General features: G+C 40.4%; 1 protein-coding gene across 3 annotated transcripts in view; it reads left to right on the forward strand.

Annotated features, from left to right (window-relative positions):
- Window positions 1–27,649, forward strand: part of PCDH15 (protocadherin related 15) — a 455,276-nt gene that overhangs the window by 126,083 nt on the left and 301,544 nt on the right. For 2 of the 3 annotated variants that reach the window (XM_051618393.1, XM_051618392.1), the window contains exon 4: window positions 21,966–22,031. In XM_051618393.1, coding sequence (XP_051474353.1) covers window positions 21,966–22,031 — 66 coding nt within the window. Of the gene's footprint in view, window positions 1–21,269; window positions 21,285–21,965; window positions 22,032–27,649 lie in introns of all 3 variants that reach the window. The other variant, XM_051618391.1, reaches the window with a different exon arrangement.

Here is a 27,649-nt window from a genome sequence, read left to right on the forward strand (position 1 = left end):
AGTAAGATAGTTCATACTAATTGACCATATTTCTTAGTAGAAGGCCCTTATTAAAAGCAACTCAAAATATTTTGACTTGGCTGTTTATTGAAATAGTGTTGGAGTAAATCAGACTTTAAAATTGACTTTCAAAAAGCTAACAGATATACTATAAATTGACAGCATTTAAAATTTGCCTGTGTTCCCTTGTCTTGTAGTATTAACAGCGTGGTCCACCAGTTATTGGCATTGCCACTCAGTTTTTATTTTTGTTGCAGATACTGTGCTGACTTGTTTGTTTTTACATATTCTGTATGTAACAATAGTTTGGAAAACCTGAGAATTCCTGAGTGTGACATGAGAGGCTAGTAATCTTTTTCACAGTAAGAAATATGACTGCAGCAGACTATTTATGTCAGCACAGAAGCTCTGAGCTGTCCAGGGTTGAGGATGGTTATAGGTAGCCTGCAAACATAGATGCGTTCCAGTGAGTTTTCCACTGCACCAATTAGTTGAGTTATGTAACTACATTACTGCTTAGAAATACAGTATTTGTAGCACAAGTATTTATTTTCTTTACTGAAGCTCATTTTCAAACAATGCCTTCCTGAAAGTGTTTTCTTCAGATGATGCAGTAGGTCTGGGGAAAGGAGTCTGAGCTGTTGGGAGCTCCAAATTGCAATGTTCTCTGCTGTAGACTGCATTGCAGCCACAGGACCTCTGATGGGCATGAATTGAAACACAGATCTTTTCTGAGCAGAAACCTAAGTTTCCAGAATTCATGAATTTACCCTTTTAAAGCATCCTTTAAGTTGGAGGGTGGGGAGAAACATCCATGTGCTTCTTGCTCTTTCTCCAGACTTTCCCTTCTTCCTTCTATCTGGGAGTGCTGGTGCACACCCTTTTTCATGCACAGTCTTTTGTAAATACCCATTTTTGTGCATTATCATTATCTCTCTCTATCTTTGGGGGTTCCCTGTTCTGCCATTGAACTTTGTAGCTAGCTTGGCAGGCTGCATATTCCTTTTGCTCCTCTGCATCACTCTCCCTACCTGTCATGCTGCTTTCCAAATTCTCATCTCATTTTTCTTCATCTTGCTCAGTCCAGGCGTAAGAATTGTTTTGTGAATGCTTAAATGAGACTGTCACAGGTTGACAAACTGTGAGAGAAACTACTTCCCTGTTGCTACCGTGCTTTCTTTTAACCTCTTTTTGTTGAGAAGTATCTGTTTAAAACAAGGCAGAGGAACTTCATCTTGATCAAAACTTGATTTCATTACGATTTGATTTCCACATAACAAGAACTGGCTCGTAGCTGTGTCCTTTAGGAGCACAGGTTCTGTGCGGTATGAATTGCAGGTTTGGTTTTGAATCACTTCAATTGCCCAATTTTGCTTCAGTTCAATTAATTTATATATCAGGAGTGGCATTCTTAACTGCATCAATAATGAGCATAAGTTTTCTGTTGTGTGTGGAGATGTGTTTGAACAGGGGGTTGTTGCAAGGACACCTACAATTACAGTAGCAATGAATATGAAGTTTTAAGTCATTAGTATAGAAGAAGATCAGTAGTCCTGAAAAAAATGAAGTGTGAAATCTGTTTTTCAAGGAGGATGTTGACTTTCTTGTTGATTACATGGTAGGTATGGACTCCTGCCTGGGATGGCTTTAAATAGGGTCCAGGTTTTTTCAGTGCTTGCAGAAGGTCTGAACCACTGCAGGGTCTGAGTTTGTGCCCCAGACGATGGTGTGTCTGCTGCAGTGGGAGCAGAGTCATGTTTGGCCAATAACTGTAAAGGATGAGCTCTCACAGCTCATTTGAATGCATCCGTTTTACAGTAATCATTTTTAGATTAGGGGATCATTACTGTTCAGCTGTTGTCTATCATTAAATACAGGCAATGTTTTTTCTTGACTAAAGCTCATGTAAACTCAGTCAATTGCTAGGGATTTATGTGGAATGCCTGTGGCGAGGAAACGTCTGGAGTTTTGAACCAAAGCCCAGAAACAGCCACCAAAAAGCCCCCAAACCACTCCCCTCATTTTCCACAAATATTGCTGTAGTTTTTGAAGTAACTGGAGTTTGTAACTGTTGGCTTATGGTGTCAAGTGAATAAATGCCTTTGACTTTCACAACAGATAGGACTACAATGGTAGTATGTATTGGGAACTTCCTAGAGCAAACAGAACAGACTCTGAAAGGTGTTTGTCTTGAAGACTTTTGCCCTTATAGACAGACTAGGTTTTCTCCCAGGCAAACAACCTGTCTCATCTTTTCTGGACAAACTCTCTCAAATGATAAGACCCTGTGGGGTTTTTTTTGTGTTTTTTGTTTGTTTGTTTGTTTCAATTTATTTTTTTTAAGAACATGAAACAAAAACTTTTGGGTAAACAGAAAAAAATAATAGATGGTTTTAAGGAAAAAAAAAGTCAAACCAACAGCTGTGTCCAAGGATCTTACTGATTTAGGTTTAAAAAAATAGTAAGAAAAAAATCTATCCTTTAACTACAGTATGCATTAGACAGTGTATTGAGGCATGGCAAACCTTAAACTGGTGTCTTAATAGTTTATATACATAGGCTACAATGAGCAGAAATCAGATATTTAAATAATATCAAATTATCATGGTGTGCCTAATTAAGCCAGATTGCAAAGTAAAGATGTGAGGAGGTGAAGAAGGAGGCAAGGGAGGGAAATTGTGCTCTCAAATTGGATTGCTAGATAGATGGGATTTCTGTGCAATGAGAGGCTGAACAGATCTAGTCTGAGTTATCCTAGGAAGCTGATATTCACAGGATGGGCACTGAGGAACGAGTTTGTGTGTTTACCTACAACGCCATTTGAGTTTGCTTTTTCCCATTTAATATTGATAAACATTATTGCTTCTTGTTTGGAGCTTCTATTCAAGCTGTTGCAAACTGTTAGGCATTTTTAAACATAATTCTGCAGAGCAGTAAACAATTCACTTAAACTGTTCACTTTGCTTGTTTCTATACTGTAATATCACCGTTTTGTTCTCTGACTTTTGAAGCTACTGATTATTTTGCCTTCACTAACAATGCAACATTAAATACTTGATTTGTTTGTCCCTTATAATACATCAAATGTGGTACTATCTGTTGAGAAAACCAAGTTATTGCCAAAATAATTATTTTCCCTCTTTGCTAGAATGAGCTTGTTTATATTTGCTCAATTATACTGACAAGAAGGATTTTTTGTTAGTAGTATCATCTTGTTTTGGAACATCATTGGTTTGAGCAGCTACATATAATTCTGTTACTGCCAAGCATTTCCCTGGCTTAAAGGATATAGAATGGGACAGGAGTTAATTATTTGACCTACTGTGCAAGACCTGCATGAGACTAATTTCACTGCTTGTTTCTAAAGAGTTGTTTGAACAGACATATTTGTTGGGCCCTGTAACCCACAGTTGGAAGAAGCTGGCGTCCTCCCTCATTTAAGATTCAATTCCAACCTCTGGATGCTCCAAGCTTAAAGGCATCTGTTGTTGCCTGGTCTTGCACTGGTATTTCTGCAGACTTTTGGTTTGTTCTTTACTTTGCAACCAGTTGGCCAATGCAGACTGATCATGTTCCTTGAGAAATAGCTGGGCTTTTTTTTGTTCCAAGATGGGTAACACAGCACAAAATTTACATATTCAAAAACCACAGTCAGTTTTCAAAAACTTGCTGAAAAAACAACCCCAACAAAGAAAACAGAGTGGGCTGTTATTTTTCTTCCCCACAGTATAACTGATGAGGATACTGGATGATAGAGCAGTTGATGTGTTTTATTGTTGTGAGTTTATGGTGATTATATTATTCTCTCCCATTTCTTATATAGAAACAATAGGTTTTACTCATCTTTCCAAGTCTTTCTTTGACTCATCAGACTTTTCTTTCCTTAAAATGGTTGGGATTCTGCCGCATGAATCACAATGTTTTCCAACAAAGGCTAGTATTAGGTGAAGTGGCAGTGAATTACACCTTTCAAAAATGTCCATAAATTGTCCCTCTGTTTATTCAGCAACAGTTGTGCTGAACAGTAGGGCACCTGATTGTGAATTGGGGAGCTCCAAAGAAGTCTTGCTCACAATGTTGGTGGTCCATAGTGTGAGTTGAGTGATGTGTGGTTCCTGCTCCTGTGTTTGTAGGGCTCGGCAGCCAGTGCAGGAAAGCAATCCCCTCTCAGTGGAATGAGTCCCACTGCTTGGAAGGGGGAGGGGAAGTAGTGCTCTGCAGCTCTTTGTTGAGGTGGCTACCTCAGAATTTAAGCCAATATTTGTACCACTGTTATTACCTATATTTCCATGGTATCTGATGGTTTATCTCAAAGTTTTTAGATGTATAAAGGTGAAGCCAGGATCTTCAAGCTTGTGTCATGTTTTTCTTCAAAGTTTGGCTCTGAAATTATAACAAGGTGCTAAATGGCTTTTTGAGCCATTGGTACAGACCATTTTGTTTAGAGTTTAAGCTACATAGGTCAGAAACTTCAGCTCCATTTCCCTTCAGTGCTTTTTTAAAAAAATGTGTTTCATCCTTTCATCCTTTGTTGCTCTTTATTGCAAAAATAGTTGACAAAATCTGGGCACTGTTATTTAGAAAAAAACCCAAACTACTTCAAATTCTTAGCTAATAAAGTGATTCAGGTTAAATGTAAAAGAGAAGTAGTATTTACCAGTATTTTTATGATATGAGGCTCTAACGAGATGTTTGCAATGTTTCCATTCTGAGAAGCACTTTCGCCCACTTGGCTGAAGTACAGGAGTTGCTAAAGTGGAAAAAAATAAGTGTTTTTTAGTATTGTAAATACTGTCACATTTGGTAAGTATAATCTTACATATATGAGGAGGAAATTTGAAGTTTTTAACATATTTAGGTACATGCTATGAGCTGTTCCACTATACTTGGACATGCTGTAAATCTGCTATAACATATGCAACTGAAGCAAACTTTCTTAGCCTTAAATTTATTTCAGTAGCATGTTGGTTTTGCAGTATTTGTTGATAGACATTTTATTTATAGTTTCTTCACTAAAATGCCACATTCTGTAAGATAAGTTTCTTATGAGATGCTCACAAAGTGTGTTTGTACTGATAGGAAATCCATTCCAGTTCAGTTAAATGGTGCATCTCCATTTCCTGGTAAGCATAATGATGCAGAGAGGGAAGAAGATGCCTTAATTTGATAGAGATGTGGTTTGAGAATATCAGAGGGTTTTTGCTCAGCAATGCTGTGTAATAATTTCTGGGTGAGCAGATAAGGAAGGAGAAACTTGAATTCACCAAGGAGAGCTAGAGAAGTTGTTGAAGTGTAGCTCTGGGAAGCTGTGGTGGTTCATCTTTCTGGTCTGCAGTGGTTACAGGCCAACACCAAGAAGGCAAAGACAAGTCTGAAGTTTTGTTTTGTTTTCTGGTACTGTTAAAATTCTGAACTGCTGTGTTAAGGTTAACTCTAAAATTTTTGTTATCTTGGAGGGGGGAAAAAAGTTGAATGATTTTAAAGTTGAAAATTTCCCAGTTGTTTAGAAGAAAATGAGAAGTGCTCTTGCAAGGAGCTGACAATGGGGTTGAGGATCCTGCAGCCACAAAAACTAGCAGTCTGCTTTGCTTTTCATAGGCTGTGCCTGCTCTCTGAAATCTCCCTGGCAGTATCTCAAAGGGACACCAGTGGTGTCCATTCTTCAAATCTTAAGTGCAAAACCTGGAGGAAAGCAATATTATTTTTCATTTAATGAGCTTTAGCACATGAGCAATTAAGAAGACATAATTGAATGAAGCTAATCAGGAAGACACAGCAGCTTGCCTCTGGGATACTGCTCAACTCAATTGCTCCTCATATCTCTAATTTTATCTGTTTAGTTAATAACACCAATGGGTTTAGTGGCATGGGCTAGTGGTTTTATAGCTCCAGGGGCTTAGCAATTTTGTTTTGTTTTGTCTTCAAGCCTTAGTCTTTTTATTCTGCTAAGGAGGGTAGTGATTAACATGTGATGAGTGTCTCTGCTTGGCTGATAGCATTCAGGGTGCTCCAAGAAATGTGATGGAGTACAGTGTACAAACTACAGTTAAAGCCAGACACGTACAGGCATGGTCTTCACACAGCTCCCCATAAACAGTGAAGCTGTTATTATCTGGTAATTAAAGTCGTTATGAACATACTGACAGGGAAAGGTAAACTGAGTGAATGGCTTCAGTTAAGTGACTGTTTTCTTCATTAGCCAGAAATAAACCCAGAATGAATCAGAATCTTACCAAAAAAACCCACCCATTTTATGCTTAAAGAACATAATAAATAGAAAATATTAATAAAAAGTGCTATAGCTGTGCTCAGCTGTATTCTTGCAGTCCTTGTGGGTAGAACCTTGTATAATTAACTACTTGGGGTATGAAAATAAAATGCCTTATCTGCTTGTTCTTCCAGTGTAATCAATGGCTTGGGATTTATTTTCAGTTGTGCATCTGGCTAGTACAACATTAATCAACCTCTCATTACAGCCAGCCTGGTTATGGAGCAGAAGTTGAGTACTTTTGTGGCAGGGGTGCTACTTTATCAGTGCCTGTGTGTGAGGTAAAATGAAAATCAGGGGTGAATGACATTAGGAGGGGAATGGTTTCTGGCACTACTGAATGCTAAGAATGTGTATAAAACCAAGAGTAATACCTGTGCGATTGCTGTCTCACCTGCAGGAATATTTTCAGTGCTCTCTCAGGTGGAAATCTTGCAGGGAGAATTTGAAAGCTCCCCTATATCTTTTTATTTCCAGCTGTAGAATCAAAAATGAGTCCCGTTTGGAGGTGTCACTTCTGTCCTGCTGATGGCCTCTTTGTAGCCTGTGGGTCTGAACTATCATTAGATTTTTGTACTTTGAGACAAAAAACCAAAACGTGTCTTTGCTGCCCGTCCTTGCTGATGTAAAACTTCTGTGAATATGCACTTGGATTGGACTGACTTAACACGTACACCTAATACTTGTCCTTGCAGGGGAGACACCTAAGAATTTTAAATTGATTGAAATAAATCTTAAATTGGTTCAGAGACAATACTCTACCAACCTTGGGACAAAACCCCAAGGGAGAGGTTTCACGAGAAGTAGAGGATCCTCTGCCTTCCTGTCACCTGGCAGAGGTAGGGGACCTGAGAGAAGAGGGGAACTGGAAGCAGGTCCCTGCTCAAGGCAACAGACAAACCTGCTCCAGGCTTCCCTCACCTTCACGTGTGCCCTTACAGAACAGGGATATGGCCCTGGGTCAGGAAAATCAGGTAACTGCAGGTAGTGACAAATGTCCATCCAGGGAGCTGCTGAGGCAGCCTGCCCCGTGCATTAAGAACAAGAGCAAAGTAATTGTTGTGGGAGATTCTCTTTTGAGGGGAACTGAGGGCCCTATATGCCAGTCAGACCCAACCCTCAGGGAGGTCTGCTGCCTCCCTGGGGCCCAGGCTAGCCATGTTACTGAGAAACTCCCAGGTCTGCTGCAGCCCTCTGATCACTACCCACTAGTGGTCATGCAGGTGGGCACTGATGATGTTGCCAAGGCAAGTCCCAGGGTGATTAAAAGGGATTTCAAGGACTAGGCCAAATACCCGAGGAATCGGGAGCACAGGTGATCTTTTCCTCAGTTTCTTCAGTGGGAGGAAAAGCTGAAAGGACTAGGAAAACACAACTGATTAATGTATGGCTTAGATGCTGGTGCCATCAGATGAACTTTGGGTTTTTTTGATCATGGAGATGTTTACAGGGTACCAGGTATGTTAGCAAATAATGGCATAGAGCTATCAACAAGGAGGAAAAGGATTTCTTGGCCAGGAATTGGCAGGGGTCATAGAGAGAGCTTTAAACGAGACTTGATGGGGGTAGGGAACAAAGCTCCTGAATGGCTTGATGTACAGGACATCTGGCCTGCTGGCATTGAATGGGAAGACCTTGTCGTGCAGGGGAAAAAGGGTCCTAGGGCAAGAGTTAGCAGGGCTCATTCACAGAGCTTTAAACTACATTTGAAGTGGGAGGGGGTTGTAGCAGGGTTTGAACTAGTGGGGCAATGTTCTAGTATTCATGAAGACCAGAAGGCCTCCTGCCTCCCAAGGTGCCACCAGCCTGCTCAGCTCGCTCCCTGAAGTGCCTGCACACCAATGCAGGCAGCATGGGGAATAAACAGGAGGAGTTAGAAGTCTGTGTGTGCTCTAAGGGTTATGATCTGGTGGCAATCACAGAGACATGGTGGGACAGCTCACATGACTGGCATGTGGTCATGGGTGGCCATGTCCTTTTTAGGAAAGGCAGGTCAGCAAAGCGAGGTGGTGGAGTTGCTCTTTATGTGAGAGAGCAACTAGAATGTACTGAGCTCTGTCCAGGGGCAGAGGAGGAGCAAGTGGAAAGTCTGTGGGTACGAATGAAGGGGCAGGCTGGCATGGGTGATATAGCTGTGGGGGTCTTTACAGACCTCCTGATCAGGACGAGGGGGTTGATGAGGCTTTCTACAGGCAGCTGAATGCAGCCTCACAATTACAGGCCTTGGCCCTCATGGGGGATTTTAACTACCCAGATATTTGCTGGAAGGCCTACACAGCCATTCACTGTCAAGGACAATAGAAAGGGCTTCTTCAAATACATTGCAGACAGAACTAACAGGAGAGGCAATACAGGCCCATTGCTGGATGAGGTAGGTGCCCTGGTGACAGAGGATACAAAGAAGGCAGAGGTGTTGCTGCCTTCTTTGCCTCTGTCTTTACTGCTGCAGACTCCCCCCAGGATCTCCAGTTCCCTAAACCCCCAAAAGAAGTCAGAATAAAGGAGGAGTTTGCTGTGGTAGGTGAGGATTGGGTTAGGGGTCAGTTAAGCAGTCTGGACATCCATAAATCAATGGGTCTGGATGGAATACACCCGTGGGTGCTGAGGGAACTGGTGGAGGTGATGGCTAGGCCACTCTCCATCATCAGAGAGTTGTGGTCAATGGGACAGAATCTATTCAATATTTTCATCAACGACCTGGATGAAGGAACAGAGTGTGCCCTCAGCAAGTCTGCTGATGACACTAAACTGGAAGGAGTGGCTGACACACCAGAAGGCTGTGCTGCCATTCAGGGAGACCTGGACAGGCTGGAGAGTTGGGTGGGGAGAAACTTGATGAAATTCAACAAGGACAAGTGCAGAGTCTTGCATCTGGGGAAGAATAACCCCATGGGCCAGTACAGGTTGGGGGCTGACCTGCTGGAGAGCAGGGTAGAAGAGAGGGACCTGGGTGTCCTGGTGGACAGGAGGATGACCATGAGCCAGCAATGTGCCCTTGTAGCCAAGAAGGCCAATGGCATCCTGGGGTGCCTTAGAAAGGGGGTGGTTAGTAGGTCAAGGGAGGTTCTCCTCCCCCTCTATTCAGCCTTGGAGAGGCCACATCTGGAGTATTGTGTCCAGCTCTGGGCCCCTCAGTTGAAGAAGGACAGGGAACTGATGGAGAGAGTCCAGGGCAGAGCCAGAGAGATGCTGAAGGGAGTGAAACATCTCCCTGATGAGGAAAGGCTGAGGCAGCTGGGTCTCTTGAGCTTGGAGAAGAGTAGATGTCCAGTGATAAGATGAGGGGCAATGAGTGCAAACTGGAGCAGAGGAGGTTCCATGTGAATATCAGGAAGAACTTTCCTGTGAGAGTGACAGAGCCCTGGGACAGGCTGCCCAGAGAGGCTGTGGAGTCTCCTTCTCTGGAGACCTTCAAACCCACCTGGACATGTTCCTGTGGGATGTGCTCTGGGTGATCCTGCTCTGGCAGGGGGGTTGGACTGGGTGATCTTTCCAACCCCTGGGATCCCTTCAAACCCCTAGGATTCTGTGACTCTGTGAAAGACTTAACTTTGCACATAAGCTCTGTATCCCCCCCTGGCCCTGCAGCTTTTCAGGCAAATTGTTTTTGGAACTGGGAGATGTTTTGTGAATTTCCCTGAAAATGTAATTAATAAACTGTGGGACCCAGGAAGACAAAAATGCATCCTGTGTAAGAATGGGTATGACTAATATAATACACAGGCAGAATTTTAATTATAAAAAAATGATTGTATCATTCTTCTGCTCAATAAAATAGGTATCAAAAGTGTGCACCTAACCAGAAGAAAAACAAACAACTCTTCGTATAGCTTTTCAACATTCGAGTCCTTACTGCTTCTATAATTAACTCAGGCCCAGGTTGTTTAGACACAGTCTAGATCTATGATGGGCAGAAAACAGTTCAGACTTCAATTACTGAGTCCATTGGAGCATAATTTATTAAACAGATACTTCAAAAAGTGATGCTTTCTGTGAAGTATTGCCACTTTGCATTTCTCATGGATGAAGAACATGCAAATGGATGTGACTCAGCCAGGTGGCATGGGAGAGCTGCACAGTGTCTTAGATGCCTTAAGGGGATTTTTTGGGGAGGATAACAACCTTCTCTCTGCAGTTTTGGAGCCTGCTTTCCGCTCACAACTCTGTAACTCTTCATCTAGGTTGTGAGGACAGCTTTTTTCCAGACCCTTGGCTAATTAATTTTTACATCTCTGACTGTGTGTCAGCATCCTTTGTGCAAAGATCGTTTAACTTTATGAAGCCCCAGGAACTTGATTGTATGTAGTAAGTTCATTATGTGCTATTTCCTGGATTCTGCTACTGCACGTCTGCTTGGAAACACATTTAACAGTAGATTTTGAACATTTTTATGGCCTTTTTGGGCTTTTGTGCTAATGTTGATACTATGTCTTCTACTTAAAGTATCTAAACCTTTCTGCTTTGAAAATCCAAGCACAATGTCTGGTTTTGAGACTGTAATTAATAAATAGTGTCTTAATCAAGACATGTTATGAGGATCTGTATTTTAAATGTGAAAACCTGCAGGTCACTCCTCAGTTATGCAGGTGGTGATTTCTGCAGAGGGTTGGGGCATTGGATCCTCTGGTGTGTGCTAGATAATCCATCAGAGTCCTGTAGGACGTGGCAGCTTGTCCTCCCAGGGCAAGGTTGTATTTGCCATGGAGAAAGAAGGAGAAAAATCTGCACTGTGCTTTTATAATTAAACTCTAGTTGTGAATTTGACTGGCTAATTTTAGCAATATTTGAGTGAGGACTCGAGGAGCTGAAGGAGTTAGGTGTCTTTTAAGGCAAGGACTTGTCTTGCTTCCCTTCATTTCCCTGAAGGACACAGCAGGGTATTGCTTTATTGCCACTTCCTCACCTTCTGTCACTGCTGCCTGATGTCTTGATTAAATTACAGGAAGATGTTGATCAACATTGACTTCATTAGAGATGTCATGAGAAAGATATTTATAGGCACAATATGTAGATGTTCTCAAAATTGTTAGTTAATTACCTGAAACGTAAACAGTCCTGGAACTGGCAGGTGAATTAGTGCAGCCTGGTTTTGGTGGAGGTGGGTGTGGGTTGCCTGCTGGAGAATGGGCACATCTGGAGCCAAGTGGAATTTTCTTGAGTTATTGAAATATTTGCAGCAGTTTGGGAGAGGTGACTTCAAGGGAGCAAAACAGCTTCTTGCTAGACTCTGCCTTCACTGGTAGACCAACAACTTGACTCAGTTTTTGCTTAATAAGGTGTGAATGTTGCTGATATTTAGGATGAGGGGAGTTATAATCTTAAAAATCGAGGAGTTTGATGCTTCATGTCAATACAACATCTTTCTAGTCTATAAAGTGCTGCATTTTAAAGAAAGCTGCCAAAACCACAGCCTCAAGAGTGTGGTTCAATGATATTCCTATCCAGGAATGGAAAATTTACACCCACTTTTAAAATGAAACTATTCCTGTGTATATAGCAAAAATTAATTTTTAAAAATTTGTTTTTGTTTTTGCATTTCATCTTAAACACCCTTTTAATGCTGCTTTCTTTTGGCTCAGCTAATCTCAACAAACGTGGGATTTTTTGAGTCTGTTTTGTGTACAAAAAGAATCCCAGAATGAAATGGGAAAAACTGTTTAGGGGAAGATAAGAAGCCTGATAATTAAATATGATTTTAATGGCAATGAGCATTACTGTTGAGCCTAAAGCCTAAAAGTCACAAATGTACCCTTTAGGAACAGGGGACAGCTAAGCATTATTAGCTCATCTCAAGGCAGTTTAGCTGTCTCATCTCCTATGTTTCAGTTAATAAACACTAATCCTTTGTTATTTTAATGTAAAGAAATTTCAACAATAGGAAAAGTACATGAATCTCCAACTAATTTTTTCTGAAATTGCTTCTGCATGTCTGCTTTTAACCAGCAGTTAAACCTGCTGTGAGTTTAAAATTTACTTATAACACCTGGATTCAGTTTAATTCCAAATATTTAGTATTTTTTCATCCTCCAGTATGAAATTTTGGTCTTCAATGCATCACACCTGTAATAGAGAAAATGCAATTTCAGAAATACTGAAAACAGCATGAAATTTTAATGCTTGGTATATAGTAAGTGGTTAAAAACAAGTTTAATAAACTTTGGAAGTTTAAGCACTTCTGAAGATATTACAGCTATTTTTGAGTCATTTGGTGCATTTTAATGGTCTTAAAAATTACTTTTCCTAATGGCAATTTGAGGTGCTCTTTGGCATAGTATCATTTTTATGTTTTACAGTGTTCTTGGGAACAGGTATGATTTTCAAGACTCTGTCAACTCCAAAACTACTTGTTAAATGGAAAGTTGTTTCAGTCTAAAAGAATATTGCCCAGAAGATGGATGGTACTCCATTTTTCTGAAGCAGTGGAAGTAAAATAGCAATCCACAGCACTTGCAAGGCAATTTTCACTTACCAAACCACTTATAGATACTATATCTGTACAGAAATGGTTGGAAGAATATAGAAATCCACAAAGTAAATCAGCTCCTCATGTTGCATATTCTGTATAAGAGCATGTTTTCTGAGACTGTGGAAGCAAGAGCTCACAGTAATATTATATATTTGGTTATATCCTTTTTGAACTTCATTATCCATCAGACTCATCTTTTGTCTGTTTGAAAACAAAACCAAACCAAAGCCAAATTCAACTGCAGTCAGATTTAAACCTTTAGATCATTTTTTACTTGAGTCTTCGATTTTTTGAGGTCTGAATTTGAGAGCAGTGTGCAACTGAGCCACTCGGAATCAGAGCACAGAAATTCAGTCTGGGTTGAAGAAGTCTTGCAAACAGGTTTGAATCAAACTCAAGTTCATGGTCGTTCCTTCCCAGTCTCTACAATTAGGGATGTCTGTCAGGAAGAGTTGAAAATAGTCTGTGAAAGCCCTTCTTATGCTATTTTCAATACAGAGCAATTGTGGCACAAGCCTGCTAATGTAAAGGTTATGCCAAGCTTACCCCAAATTGCACAGCTGTAGTTCTGAATTTGGTCACACGGGAAACAAGGCAGGACATTCTCCCCTTAAATTGGGTTGCTTAGTTACTCAGCTTAAATGTATGGTTCTATGTAGCTCTTTATTAGCAACCTTGTTCTGTAAATCGAGTTGTTTAGAGAGACTCTTTCATGGGGTTTTTCTGAGAGCATTCCCCAATGAATGAGCAGTGGAAGTACAAAATCTGGAGATAAGTACAAGGTCTTTCAGAGGACTATTTCCTTAATGAGCAATTGGGGCATTTCTGAGGATGAAGTGCATCTGAAAACAGAAATACATTTTCCAGCAGATGTAAATGTGAGGTGCTGTAACCTCAGCCAGTTCTGTAGTCTGTTAGAATTTCAGTTCCTGCATCTCCAGTTCCAATAAAGCAGAGCAGACACTGTCACTTTCCCTGTGCATCACAAACTGCCAAGAGCTTGGCTGGGCATTTCAGTCTATAAAATGTGTGGGCTTGAGGTTTTGCTGTATTCATTGAAATTCCGTTTTGTGAGCTTAGTTCTCTTGAAAGAGAGTTTCTCAGTACCTTATGCCCTCTCTAGCCACCCCGGTGATTCAGAACCTGCCCTTGTGGCACTTGCTCTTCTGGAAACATCTTAGTAAATCAATTAGTGCAGGTGCCTTGGCTTTGATCCATTGCACATCTTTTGCATGACACATACACAAATTCTCTTTAATTTCCAGCCAGCGATCAGGCAGAAATCGTGTGTCTGTTTTTTAATCTCTTGTCATTAATTTCTTATTTAAAATAGCTCCAGTCTTATCAGTGACTCAGGCTTGAGGAGGGGATTTCAGTGGTTCTTGTGGTATATCTCTAAGACTTTTATGCAAGTCTTTTATGTGCTTAACAATGCAGAAGACATGGGGGGATAAAAGGCTTTGACTTCCTAGGCCTTTCACAGGCTCGATTTTCTCTCTCCCTCTACAAAGATGGAAAGGGTTAGAGATGAAGAAAAAAGTATGTTTGAAATCAAGGCTGCTATTCTGTGCCTACTGCCCTGACTGAACTAAGGAGCGTTCCTGAATGTTGAGCGTTTGTTCCACTTTATTCTCCATAGTGCAAAATGAGAATGCATATACACCAGAGGGGAAGAAACAAAACTAAAAATCTAACCGTTTAGCTCCAGCTTAGGTACCAGAAAACGACTCTCTGGTCATTTAGGCTTTTCTCTAACTCTGCTCCTACTTTTCTGGCTCTGGAAAATAGTTTTGGCTTGCTTGCAGTGCCAGGCTTTTTGTAGTACAAAATGACTTCTCCGTGTTTCATTCTTACAGAGGTTGACTTCCCAGCATATGGTGTTGAACTATCCAAGGTTTTCTCTGTCATCTCCTGGATATCACTAAGGTGCAGAGGCCCAGGTAGAGAGCTGGGCCCGTAATTTCAATATTCACAGAAATTATTTGGCCTTAGGCTATGTTGGGCAGTTGCTTCACAACCTGCAGGGTTGAGTGAAGATTGTTCGAGTCTCCTCTTTTCCAGTCACTTTTTACTGCTTTGTCAGCTGCTGTTATTCAAACAGTCGAGCTAAATTAAAAGCCCACCCCAGGACAAAATGAGCTGGCTTACTTCAAATGCCAGGTCAGCAGCAGAGATGACTTTTCCTCCAGCCAGTGGACAGTGGCATCTTAAGCTGCTCCAGTACTTCTGATGAAGTATAGCATGGTGTATGTGGGGTTAGCCTGAAATCTATTGTCTGTGTTCATCTACATCAGGTTTAAAGAGGCTAAGCAGACCAGTCCTTTATGTTGCTAAAATACCTTCCTGTTATATTTGTATATATGGCTTAACAATTATCTCTGTGCAATTGATGTGATTGAGGCATCAGCAGGGTACATTGTCCAGAGGCTTCAGAGTTAGAGTGGGCCACAAATTACTTTGGTTAAAGATGGCAACCAATTATAGTATTACATTTTTCATATTGCCATTTTTGCTATTCACAGCACACAATTAAGTGGATCAGAATCCTGAACTCACTTTAAATTATTTGTTGCAGTATTTAGGGATAATAAAATGGTTTATTGCAGTCATTGTGATAATAGAGGGTCAGTGGTTGGATCCTGCTTCTTCCTGCACCACGATGAAGTGATACCATATGAACAATCAGTGATGAGGTTCAGAATAAGCTCTGAGATGATACAGATGTTACAGACTTTCACGGATTCAGGAAGAGTTTGGACAAAATAACAGTTGAGGGCTCATGCTGTATTCTTGGAACATTGTTTTTGTAGGCTGGGCTTGAAAATAGGCTTGAGATTTTCCTGTTGAGTAAATATGGCTTTATTCAGCGTGTCCTAGTTGTCAGGCCTTAATTCTGTCTTTAAAGGGAAGCTGTTGTCAGTGTGATGCACATCACTTTCAAAATGTCTTTTAACTGGGATTAAATGTACAGGCAAATACTGAGTAATTCTTAAATTTAACATTCTGAAAATCATTAATAAAACACAAGTGGCTGAAATGTAAGTACAGAGTAGTTTTCTGACTTGGGGAGAAGCCCCAAGTAAGTAAGGGGCTGAAGCTGAGGAGGATTAGAGCCTTCTACAATTACTGATAAAGTTTAGAGTCTGACCTTTGTTCCAGTGACAAATGAAAAAATGAAATTTTAGTGCACCAATTAAAATAATTACCTTCGCTTGTTAGTGAGTAGAATTGTATTGAACATTTTTAAAATCAAGCTGCGTATCTCCTAGGAACTGAGTCAGTTTTTTGAGACTGCCTGTTATACTCCCTATGAATATTTGTTTAAATAAAAACAAACAGAAGTACTTATCTGAATATATAAAAGCAAAATTGAATGCAAGATAAAATGTAAAATAACTTGGAGTGATAATTGGGTGTTTCTGAAGCAGCTGGAGAAAGAGTTGGTGATTAGCATGTTGAAGTGGATTCATTTTTTTTTCCAGTTTTAATTGCAGGAGGGCTCAGGAGGAGGTGGCAGTTATTTCACAGACTAATGTCCCCAGGAAGGTTCAGGCTGGCTGTTTGTTTTCCAGACAAGCAGGCTGTACTCCCTGCAGGGCAGCTCACTTTTTTTTTTTCTTTAGGTTAAAGGTGTTTGTCTTTGACATGTTAGGACTCAGTTATTGAACTTTCCAAGTTGTGCTCTGCTACTGGGAGCACAAACCCCTTCTCAAGTGTTGTGTGAGACCTTTTCTTGGATTTAGTCACATTTATAAGGCTTTGTGGGACAAGCCGTTTTTGTTATTAAACTTTCCAGCAACGGATGTGATCAGATGCCTTGCAGTCATATAATTTAATGGTCAGAAAAGCCAACTTCAGACACTGCTCCCAACTAATTCAAATGTGTTACTTAACTGGAATTTAGGGCTACATGAAATATGAAGAGGTATTTTGGCTTTTCAAGTAATCGTGTGTGCTAGAAGGATGTCAGAGGTAAATCTTGATTGCTGTGACTACCTCTAACTTCATGTCTTGGTTATCAGACAGCTTCTGTGAGGCTACAGCCATCTTGCAAGTGTATGAATGTGGGACCTGGAGGAGATGGTGGTAAGGAGTCACTTGCAAAGGCAACTGTAGCCTTTTAAGTGCCACCTATGGTTAGCGGCAAGAGGTACATCCCTCAAGCGCTGGGCAGCAGGTCAGGTCCTTTGAAACACCTTTGTAGAGGAACTGGTCTTGGAAGATGGCAGAAGAAAGAGCCTCCTGATAGACAGGGGTTGTGAGGGTGCAGTTGGCCTATGAGATGGTGGGACTGAAGAGAAGAGAGTTTGGGAGGGCAAAGCACACTGTTGTCAGCACAAAAATCAGTGGTTGGAAGGAGACCTTGGCTGTTGGTCTTGGTCTGGGACTGTCTTCACTCAGGTGTCTTAGTGTTGCCTGTCAGCCCCCCACACTTGACGTTTCTTGCTAGCTAATTCAGTAACACTGGTCTTCATTTTCATAGATGTTTCTGATTACTTGAGCTGCCCAGATGAAATATAGAGCAGTCCTAGTAATGTTACTGCTGGGTGGCAGTGGCTTGATGAGGGTGAAAGGAAGATGGTCAGGCAGCTCTCCCTTGGGAGAATGGGACTCTTCCAGTTGCTGTGTTTGTTTTTTGCTCAGGCTGTTTGACCTTGCTGAGCATCTTACCTAGAGCAATAACTGAGGAGTTCCTCTGAGCTACCTCATTAAAAATAATTAGGAATTAAAATGATGAAACTTAGCCATCAGAAACCAAATGGATCTGAGCCATGTATCTGTCCCATGAAGTTTGTTAGATGGATATTCACTTTTCTCCCGAGGAGAGAGGCTCTTTTTTTGTCTGCCTTTGCCTTGATCATATCATTGTAAAGCAAACAGACTAGTTAGAGGAAACACTGAAGTTAATGACAGGAACAAAAATGTTGTTTTGGAATCTATAGAGAAAGACTTCATAGCTTATTGTTTATTTACTAGGTTTTCTTTGCCTGATGCCTTGTGCCTTTTCTGTAAGGTGCCTGAGGGAAGGGCACTGCTACATCATGATTACATTTACCAATTCTGCTGCTTAAACATAAAGCATATCATGAAACCTGTAGCTGGGGGAGCTCATTTGTGTGGTGCCTTTTTTGCCTTTCTTAGTGTGCTCCATTTAGGGTGATTTGACTTGTATGAGTCCTCCATTAAGGCCAGGAATGCCAAGGACTACTTGTTTTTTGTTGAGAAAGTTAGAAAAAAATAAAGGTAGAACTGATAGACCATAGTTCAGAATGTGGCAGGTCAGAACTTCTCTGTGTTGTGGTCCCAGCTGATCCTTACTGGCTGCTGCTTGACAGGGCATGGGGCTCCTTTTTTGAAGAAACACATGTTGAAAAAAAGTGTCCTGTTTCAAAAAATTGAATTATTAGCTAGGTGCATGCCATTATTCTGGTACTGAGCTGCAGTGTGAAATTGGAGTAGATAAAATATGTTAGATTCATACCAAGGCCTGCAGCCAGAAGTAAGACACTTGAAAACAAAAGAGCAGGGAAGTAAAGGCTGTGTAAATACCTCCTTTGTGTGTCATCTTTGGTGCTGCAATTATCCATGCTTGTTTATGTCAAATAAAGCAAATCTATTGCTGCTGAAGTTATTTCTGTTGAAGAACTTTAAAATAAAACTTGAGAAAACTGTCTCATAAGATTACTGAGGAGCATTCCATCTAATCTCTTTCATAAGCAAAAAAAGATATGTTTCAAAAATGCTGAAGTTGCAGTTTTGGGCTGTTCCTGCTCTGGAAGAGTGTTTCAGGATCTACATTCTCTTCTAGTCCAAAAAAATGAAAATGCACTTTGAAAATGTGTGGGCAGCAAGCAGCCATTTCTCCTCTGCTCTCCTGGCATTCTTTGTGCTGCTATTGCTCTCTAGGTTAAGTTACTCATATTTCCTGCTTGATGTTTAGCCAAGTGTATTTCTAGAGAGCTTTCCTGCTCCTAGGCTAAATAATTCCAAACTCCATCATCTTTATAGGATGGACTCTCCATCCTCCTGATGATGGGAATAACCTTTCTGTGCACTTGGCTCAACTTAAGAATGTCCTTTCTTGTGTACCCAATATTTCCCAACAGGTGATACAACACAGAGCTTGAGCTTATTGAGGTCTTATATTGCTGCTGTTTATTGATTGTATTCATGAGGTGTAACTTGTTTTTAAGGTTTTTTATTTGAATTAATGTCTCAATTTGAATGGGAAATTTGTCCAAGACTACAGCTTTAAGTTTATCTGTTCAGTCTGTGGTGGGGAATGTGCAACTACATACGGCTGCAACATGATCAGGTTGGATCTTTGAGAAGGGGAGGGAGGGGTGACAAACCTCTTAACAAGCATTCTGGTATTTGGCTGGTACTGCCATGGTTGAAATTGTATTAATTTGTAAACTCTTACCTATGCAATAAAACTGGACATTTTTTCAGAATATTTTTATTGGTGCCACAAGGGTAATCCCCAGCAAGTTTTCTACTACACATTCTCTTTATTTTTTTTTTCTTCCCTAGCTATAGACATAATTTTGGCTTTTGCTCTAATATATCTTTTTTTCATTTAAATTTACCTCATGATAGATTTTATTGCTTCACCTGCTCACCCTTGCAATAAATCCTCTGAAAACTGCTGAGCCTTGCTGCCTCTTCTCTGAGACCCTCTATATCCAGCTTTCAGTGCTGAATGTTGATTTTAAGCATACTGAATAACTGCTTTGAATATAATTCTGGTAATCCTGTGAAAAGGCTGCTAACATGTGAATGACTTGTAATTTTGATAATTTGCTTATGGACCAAGAGAACTAGATGTTGGCCTGATCGGGGTCAACTTTCATTGAGACACCTAGCAAGGAGAAAACATTGTCATGAAAAACAGGTGAGGGGGGAAAAAGCCTATTAGGTTTTGTTTTGTTTGAAAAATGGTATTCTTTTGGTAATGCATATACAATTTTTAGAATTTAAAGCTGTTCCTGCTTTGGATTTCTCTTTGGTTCTGTGTGCAGTGATAGCTGTTCAGCAAGCTGGCAAGCCCATTCATGAAAACAAAATTTAAATGAAAGTTTGTCTTGGTGAGCTTGGTTGCCCTGAAAAAAGAGTTGAAGAGTCAGCTAGCCAGAACCTGAAGGTCTAGAAAATTATAACACATTTCTGGAAAATTATAAGAGTTGTGTCTGGTAAGGTCCTTTTGTATTTATAGCATCCAATGAAAAAAATAGAAGGGAAAAAAAGAGTAGTTCCTAATTAATGTAGAAACATTGCTTGTCTTTGTACACAGAAGTAAGAAGCTATAGAGAAATGAAAGGTGTAGCTTTTCAGATGCTTTGTGTGCTGTGTTAATACCTTTTAAAGGTTTTAAAATTATCAAGAGAAAATAGTCACTTTTTATGTATCAAACCGGAGCCTATAAGAATAAAAGTACAGAGAATTTGTACATGAAACAGTTTTATTCAGACTGCTTAGCATAGCAAACCAAGTGGCTTTATGAAGGTCTACAAGTAGTGTCAGTGAGGTAAGGGAGGAGAGAGAATGATTACCCACACAAGCTGTCTGTAACCTTCAGGGCAAGGTTTGCCTCTTTGTCTTTAAGAAAATAAAAGTAATGGCTGTGTGACTGTTGCCAATAGTATTAACTCAGGAGTCATTCCAGCTGTTCATAAAACCAACAGCCCCAAGGAATGCTGTGCTATCCCTCCTTACCCCTGGTGGTCCAAGGCTTGGTCTTGCAGTTGAACTCGGGAGTTGAATAGCAAAGCTGTTGCTAGAGGAAATTGCCATGGGTACAGAGGTAGAGACTTCACCTACACAGAGACCGGAATAAATCCTTTGCTGTTTTCATCTTCCTTCATAGGGTTTGTCCGTGCTGGGTAATTGTAGTCTGCAATTAGCTGCAGTGCAATTCTTTTTAAGTCAATGAATGTGCAATTTTTGCTGTAAGCTGGGAAAGAGCATTCTACCTCAGCTTGCTCTTGTGTCTCATTTGCAGATGATTTTGGGGAGACATTTTTTTGCTAAGTGTTTAGGCCTCTAAAAAAAAATATTAAAAACAAATATGCACTGTTGCTCCAGCATTTCTTTCCTTGGCTAGAAACCACACAAACCTGGCTGTGTCAGCAGGATCAGAGCAGCATCCAAATGTCTAAAAACCTGGACTGCAATCTCAGATACAGTTCTCTGTGATGAAATGGGAAGGAGCATTGTTGTCTCTTATCACAGTGTTTCAGTGGTACTGGGAGGCTCTTTGAAAATGAAAAGCTCTTCTTACTTAACTTTTATTTCTGTATGCTTGAAAGAGGTAATATTTCTATTGAATGTAGAAAACCTAATTGTTCACAAACTACAGTCATCACGTGGTATACATGCTTTTCTCTATTTTCAGGCTACACCTGTGCATTTGCTAGCTCTGCATGTACTGCTTTGTCTTTGAACCTATCTTTTGAGTAAAACAACAAATTCTTACTTATTTTCTTTCATTATTCTGCTCTGCTTCCATTGATGACTCTAAACTTTTGACTCCAGACTGGCAATATGAGGGTAAGATGGCAAAGTGTAACTTCCTGAACATTGCTTGTCTGTTTTTCTTTTCCTTAGAATGTATTTAAAACTCTGTTCATTCTCTTTAATTAGATGCTTTTGTTGCAATTAAATTCCAATTATGTTTGTTTCTGTTGTGAAGCCTTAATTATAATTTATACCTTTGAATAATTTCTCTGCTATTTCTTTGGGTTACTGTCCTATTAATTCAGTCCTGAAGAACTGCTGCTTCCCTGAGATCCCTGGTGGTATCTCTAGATCAAGACACAAGCAGGTTTATAGTGTAGCCATCAAACTGGGGTGGTTGTACATGACTACAATTCCATGGGTGTGTTCATGATGTGGAAAGGAAGGCTTTACACAAGAGATAACAAAACAAACCATGTCAAGTGTTTGCTGTTTCAGTGTTTGTTTTACAGATCAGCATCTGAGATGTTAAATCCTTAGTCATAAGATTCTCCTTTGCTTTATAAAGTTTATCTGGGTAATAAAGAAAACAGCTCAGATTTTGATCCATTGTGAGTGTAACTTAGCTAACAGTTGTAGCTCAGACTTAGGTCATGTTCAAGTGAATATTGTCTTCAGTAGGCCAAATAAGCTGATTTGTGTTAAAGAAACAGTAACAAAACCTCCAGATCTTCTTCCTGGAATTAGAAATAACTTCTCTTTTCATCTTTATAGATTGCAAATTGGCCAGGACAGGTCCTCCAGCCACAATAGTTCCTATTGATGAAGAAAGTCGGAACGGTGAGTGCAGCTGATTTCCTGCCGCCCCTTCGGTCACCCCGCGGTTGCTGAGCAGAGCCCAGAGGCACGTGTGGGGCAGTGGAGGATCCCCCTTGGCAGGGAGGACCCCGTGCTTCAGATCTAAGGACTGATCTTGGAAAGCCTGGTAATGGGGATTGAGGGTGGAAAGGTGACAGTGAGCCAAAACCTTGAGAGGTGTCCTTTCTTTCTGAAAAATCATGCATTTTGATGGCTTTGGTCTTTGGCTCTGGACAGCTCTTGTGAACATGCATGTAGCTTTAGAAAGTGTTTAAACCACAATTGTTTGCAATACATCAGTGGTTTAGCTTCATTGTTGCTAACATATCGGCTTACTTTTTGCCACCTGACTACTTGTGTCAGTATGATGTTCCTAGAGGACAAAGTGATGGCCAGTCTGTGGTTTTGTTTTTGGTGCTGCTGGGTGAAGCTGAAACCTTCATTCCCTGAAGCCTGATAGACATGTTAATATTGCTGCCTTCTGGGTTTCTTGCCTGTCGTGTCACACTAACAACATGAGTTTATGGACAACTCTGAAATGGCAGAACTTCCTTGCATGTACTTCAAAAGAAAATGTATGTCTACTGTTTTTTTTCTTCTTTTTATTCTCCTGTCAAATCATGCAGTTCTGGAATTGTTGATCTATGTACCTAGAGTTGTGTTTGTGCAGCATACACCCTTCACCCTGTCAGAGTCAAGGCTTTGTACAGGTGTTTCTTACTCCTGATAACAAGTTACTACTCTTTCCTATTTTTTATTTTGTGTTGTGTTGTTGTGTTGTTTTTGTTTTTAACCCTGTGAACTAGGCACAGTTGTGTGCTGCACATGGTTATGATTTATCATAGGTGAGTGCTTGAAATGGGGAACCAAGTCCAGATGGTGCTGGTGGAACCTTTCTGCTGTTGTCCTTGGGGGAGCTGCTTGCTGTTGGAGTTTCTCAAGGGCAGATGGTTAAGGGTGTGCAGGTTTCACTGGGGAGAGAGCCAGCACCACAGTGCTGGAGAGCCCTGTCACTTGGTACTGGGGTGGCTTCTAAAAACAGGCTGTTTCTTCTCATGCTGACTTTTCTTGCAGTCGAGAAACTAAAAATTGATGATTGGTCTCAGCAAACTACAATTCCCCTGGTAATAGTGTCCACATCTTGAGTAGAACTTTGCTCTGTTTGCTCTTTTTTTGTAATGCAGCTTCAGTGCCATAACTGTAACTTGTACAGTGCAATATTAATTTCAGATGGAAGTTGTATCATGTTTATATCATGATTATATCAAGTGAAGAAAAACCCAAATCTTGTTTTTTTCCCCTTTCAGAGTGTTTAAATGGTGTGATCACAGCATCCATGATGGGCCTTACTCTCTAATAGCAGAACTTCTGTGTAATCTGTGCTGCAATATTAGTCCACTATCATTAAACTAGTTTGGCAGGTGTGTTACCTAAATATCTCAAAGGTCTGGAATCAATACTGTGGGTTTGGACTTCATCTTTTTTATTGCATGAGCCATAGAAGGAGTTTTGAGATATGATGCTTATGAACTAAGTGTGTCACTTTGCTGGAAGGTGTCAAGTGTTCTTGATTATATGTAGGTAGCACTGGTGTAGTTTATAGCCCTTCTTCTAAGCTGCTAGCAGCACTTACCTGGAGAATGTGGTGGGAGCAATAGCCAAAACTAAGGCTAGATGCTGACCATTCTGTCATTTGAAATATAAACAATTCAGAGAGAAAAAAGCTTACAACCTCTAATTAAATGGCATAATAGACCATTTCTCAGGTTTTTAAAGCTTGATTCACCCTTTGCTAAAAACTAGGAAGTGAAAATTTCTGTTCAAATGGAACTGGTCCTGCAAGGAAGATGGATAAACTGAGTATGGTGGGGAAAGGTATGAATATCCTAAAGACTCTGTACTCGTCTGCAATGATTTAATTTATGATGAATTCTTATGAACCATTAATTCTCCATTAAAGAAGTCAAATTGGAAGAGGAAACTTCAGTTGGCATTACAGTTAGTGGAAGCGACACACCTCATCTGTAAGTCACAGTATCTATGAAGTAAATGGATCTCCTGGGAGGCTGGCTCTTGAGTTGGAATGTCCTTAAACCATTCATTGTCTTAGCTGAAGTAACTTAGATCTTCCTCTCAAGCACTTGTGCTGAAATGAATGGAAGTGAAATCTCGGCACAGTGTAGAGGCTCAGTGACTGAGTCGATGCTGCTACTCGTGTACTTCCCGTTAAATACTTGTCTTTCCATGAGTCCTGCTAAAACTGAATGTAGATACTTCAAAACAGAAAAGCAGTCGCAGCAAAGGATGTGGAGGAGCTCCCAGCAGGTTTTGTTTTCCAGCACCTGTCTTGTCTTATTTGCCTCTTTTTGTGGTGGTGTTCACATGCTCACATAAGGTGTTTATAGGTAGTGTCTGGCTATGCCATCAATGCTGCAAAATATTAGTACACTATTGTTAGTTGTTATTATTACTGTTAGTTAATAGGGTGATGTTTTGGTTCTGGGCCAGCCACTGTTGTACCCTGAGGGGTGGGTACACTGCCATTTGTGTGATACTGCATTTTGCCTGCAGTGCCAGTTTGTGCCCCACAGCTCTGCCCTCAGCCATTTTCCTTCCACGTTTTAAGTTACACCTACTGCTTGAAGCTCCCAGTGAAAGAAGCAGGGTGAGATCTGGCTCAACACCAGGAAGGCCTCAGATTTACATGTTGGCCCCTCTTACATTCAGAAGAAATAGTTTGGTTACCAGAGCTCATCTCATGTAGCCTTTCATCCTTCCCATGCATGAGAAGATGAATCCCTATAAATGGTAAGGGGTTATAAATAAATCAATACAGCTCTGCCACCAAAAAACGTTTGTAAAAAACTTGAGAAGGGGACAAAGAGAAAGGATATAAATGTTAATAAGGAAGGTCAGCTGAAGTGCTGTTAGAAGAAAATGTTTTAATACCACTATCTGATACTTGGGGATCTTTGGTACGAGGCTCAGGAGTTGCTGTGTTACAGAGCACGCAGCCTGAAAGTCAAAATCGTGGATCTCAATGCCAGGATCAAAGGGGTGAGTGCATTTACTGTCTGTGTGGAGTCACCAAAGTAGTTTAGCAAAAATTACCTCAAATAATTTGCTATTCAGTCTGAAAGTTGGGAATATATAACAGTTAGAAGTGACAGCAAAGCTACAGTGGTAGACATTTGACTAATACCCAGATTGTCTGTTACACGTTTCCAGCCACCAAACAAGCTTTGTGTTGGAATTGCCAATAGATGCAGAGAAATAATCCACCTCTTTATGTTCTAATATTTACAAAGATGTCTCTAGATCACTTAATGTATGAAATCTAATCAAGTTATTTTAGTTCCGCTGCATATTGGACTGTCTCTTCTAAGGTTTTAGAATGAAGATTTCAAAACAATAACTGACTTCACACCTCTGTGTGACATTTTATTTCATCCAGAGCACATATTAATCATGTTCTGGCAGCTGAATAAACAGAAAAGCCTGCTCTTTAGAATGATATCTTTCGTTCCACTGTGTTGAGTGTTGCTTCTAAATATACTGAGTTCAATCATTTCTAATTCACAAAAAGTCTGGAGACCTGGAAATCTAGGGAATACAAATATTTTACATAATATCTATTCCGTGTTTTCTCAGACACTAAGTCAGCATGTCTGAGCTTTAAAGATCTGAGAGAGCAGCACAGATGTTAAGATTTGGCTGTTCCCCACCATTGGATATATGAATGTTTTTATCAAGTCACTTAGGTACAATAGTATGGTAGATTATAGTTGTGCTCCTGTGAAGAATCCTAGAAAGGGTGAACTTTACATTTCTTAATGTACCAATTAATTACTTTTTCATTTTTCCTTCCTTTGACTTGATGGGTGATAGTGCTTGAGATCTTATTAACAACAAAATATAATTTTTCTGCATGTGTGGGTGTTTTTTTTATTTTCACTAGTACATCTTTTTTTTTTTTTTTTCTTTTCATTACTGAATTAGAGACTTGATTTTAGCTTGTTTTAAAGACTGGAGAATGAGAATTATTCATACTTCAGACTTTTTCATTGCAGCTGCAATGAAAAGGCCCCCAGGTTTTTGGGAGCCTTCATGGAGAGGTACCTGTGGGTTTTTTTCCTCAACATGAGCATACTAAAATACTAAAAGGCTTTAATTGTGTTTCTTTTTTAAAGGGTTTTTAATGAAAGTAGACTATTGGGAACTTGCTTCTAAAAGAGGCAGAACTGAGATGTGCTAGATACGACTGATGAAAATAGAATGTGAAGCAAAAGGCAGAGGTTGGGGGCAGAAGCAAGCAGGCTGCAGAGCTGCAGGATGCTGAGTGACCTCCCGTACACCAGGAGTGCACAGACAGAACAGCTCTGCCTCTGTCACTGGCTGCTTGATGTCTGTGTTTTAGTTCAAAGTTACAGAGCTAATAGAATTTGGGCAAGCACTATTCAAATTCCAACAGGTCCTTGTTTTGGGTGGAACTTGCCTACTTAGCTAAGAGCCAGTATGCTAGCCATGTGCCAGGTATCTCTGAAAGGCCTGCCCTAATTAGAAAAATAATATGATCTGGTGTCTTGATAATGCATTCATAATTAAGACTCTGCAGTTATGAATATTTTGTGTTCTTGCCTATTGTGGATAAACCAGTGAATACTATTCTGTTTTCATTTTATTTTTTGTTTTGTTCCTCCCCCCTGCCCTCACGGTGCTCATGAATAATTGGAATATCTCTACAGACTACATGAAGCTCCCTCTCCTCTCCATACATCTCTCTCTGTAGCCCTCACTGGGGGTGTTGGGTATTTATGCAAACACAAGGAGGTGCCGGAATGAGCTTTCATGGCTGTAGGAGGCTTTGGTATTATTTTGATATCTTTTCATCTTTTGCTATCCTGGCAGCAATCTTTTGTCAGCCTGACTTCCTGGGGAGGCAGAGGATGTGTGATCACTACAAATGCCCATCAATAACTCCCTGCAGTGGGGGATTAAATGTGAAATACAGCACAAATATGCAGAAAGCCAGGCTTTGATTTTTTTTCTTTTTTTTCTTTTTTTTTTTCCCCTGGTGCTATTGGAAGCATTTATTTTCAGTTTAATTGCATATAATGCTGGAAGAATAGACCTGATTACTCAGGCACATTGACAATGGCACTGCAAATTCCCATGCCATACCAAACTGTTTTAACTTATTTTTCAGGGACGGTTGACAGGGATTGAAGAAAATGTCTTTAGAGGCACCAAATCTGTAGCCTCTCTTCTGAGACAGGCCTAAGTGTGCCAATACATTTCCTCTGAACTGTGGGTGATGGCTTCCGACCAGCCATTACTTAATAACATTTTCAGTGACTACCAGTGTGCGCTGGAATTGAAGTAATGAGCCTCAGAGATTAAGGGTCCTGCAATCCATCTGCTGCATGGATCCGATGCCAATTCCCATCTGGCTGACTTAAGACATTTTGGCTAAGAGAAAAATGGATTAAGTTAAATAGCATTTTCTTATTTGGGAAGTTGCTGTGGTTGAACACAGGTGTCTTGAGAACAGCATTTGTTAAGAGTTGCAGCTCTCTGGTCTTTTTCGTGTTGTTCTGTTT

The sequence above is a fragment of the Apus apus genome, chromosome 4 (assembly GCF_020740795.1).
Source record: "Apus apus isolate bApuApu2 chromosome 4, bApuApu2.pri.cur, whole genome shotgun sequence".
Taxonomy (NCBI): domain Eukaryota; kingdom Metazoa; phylum Chordata; class Aves; order Apodiformes; family Apodidae; genus Apus; species Apus apus.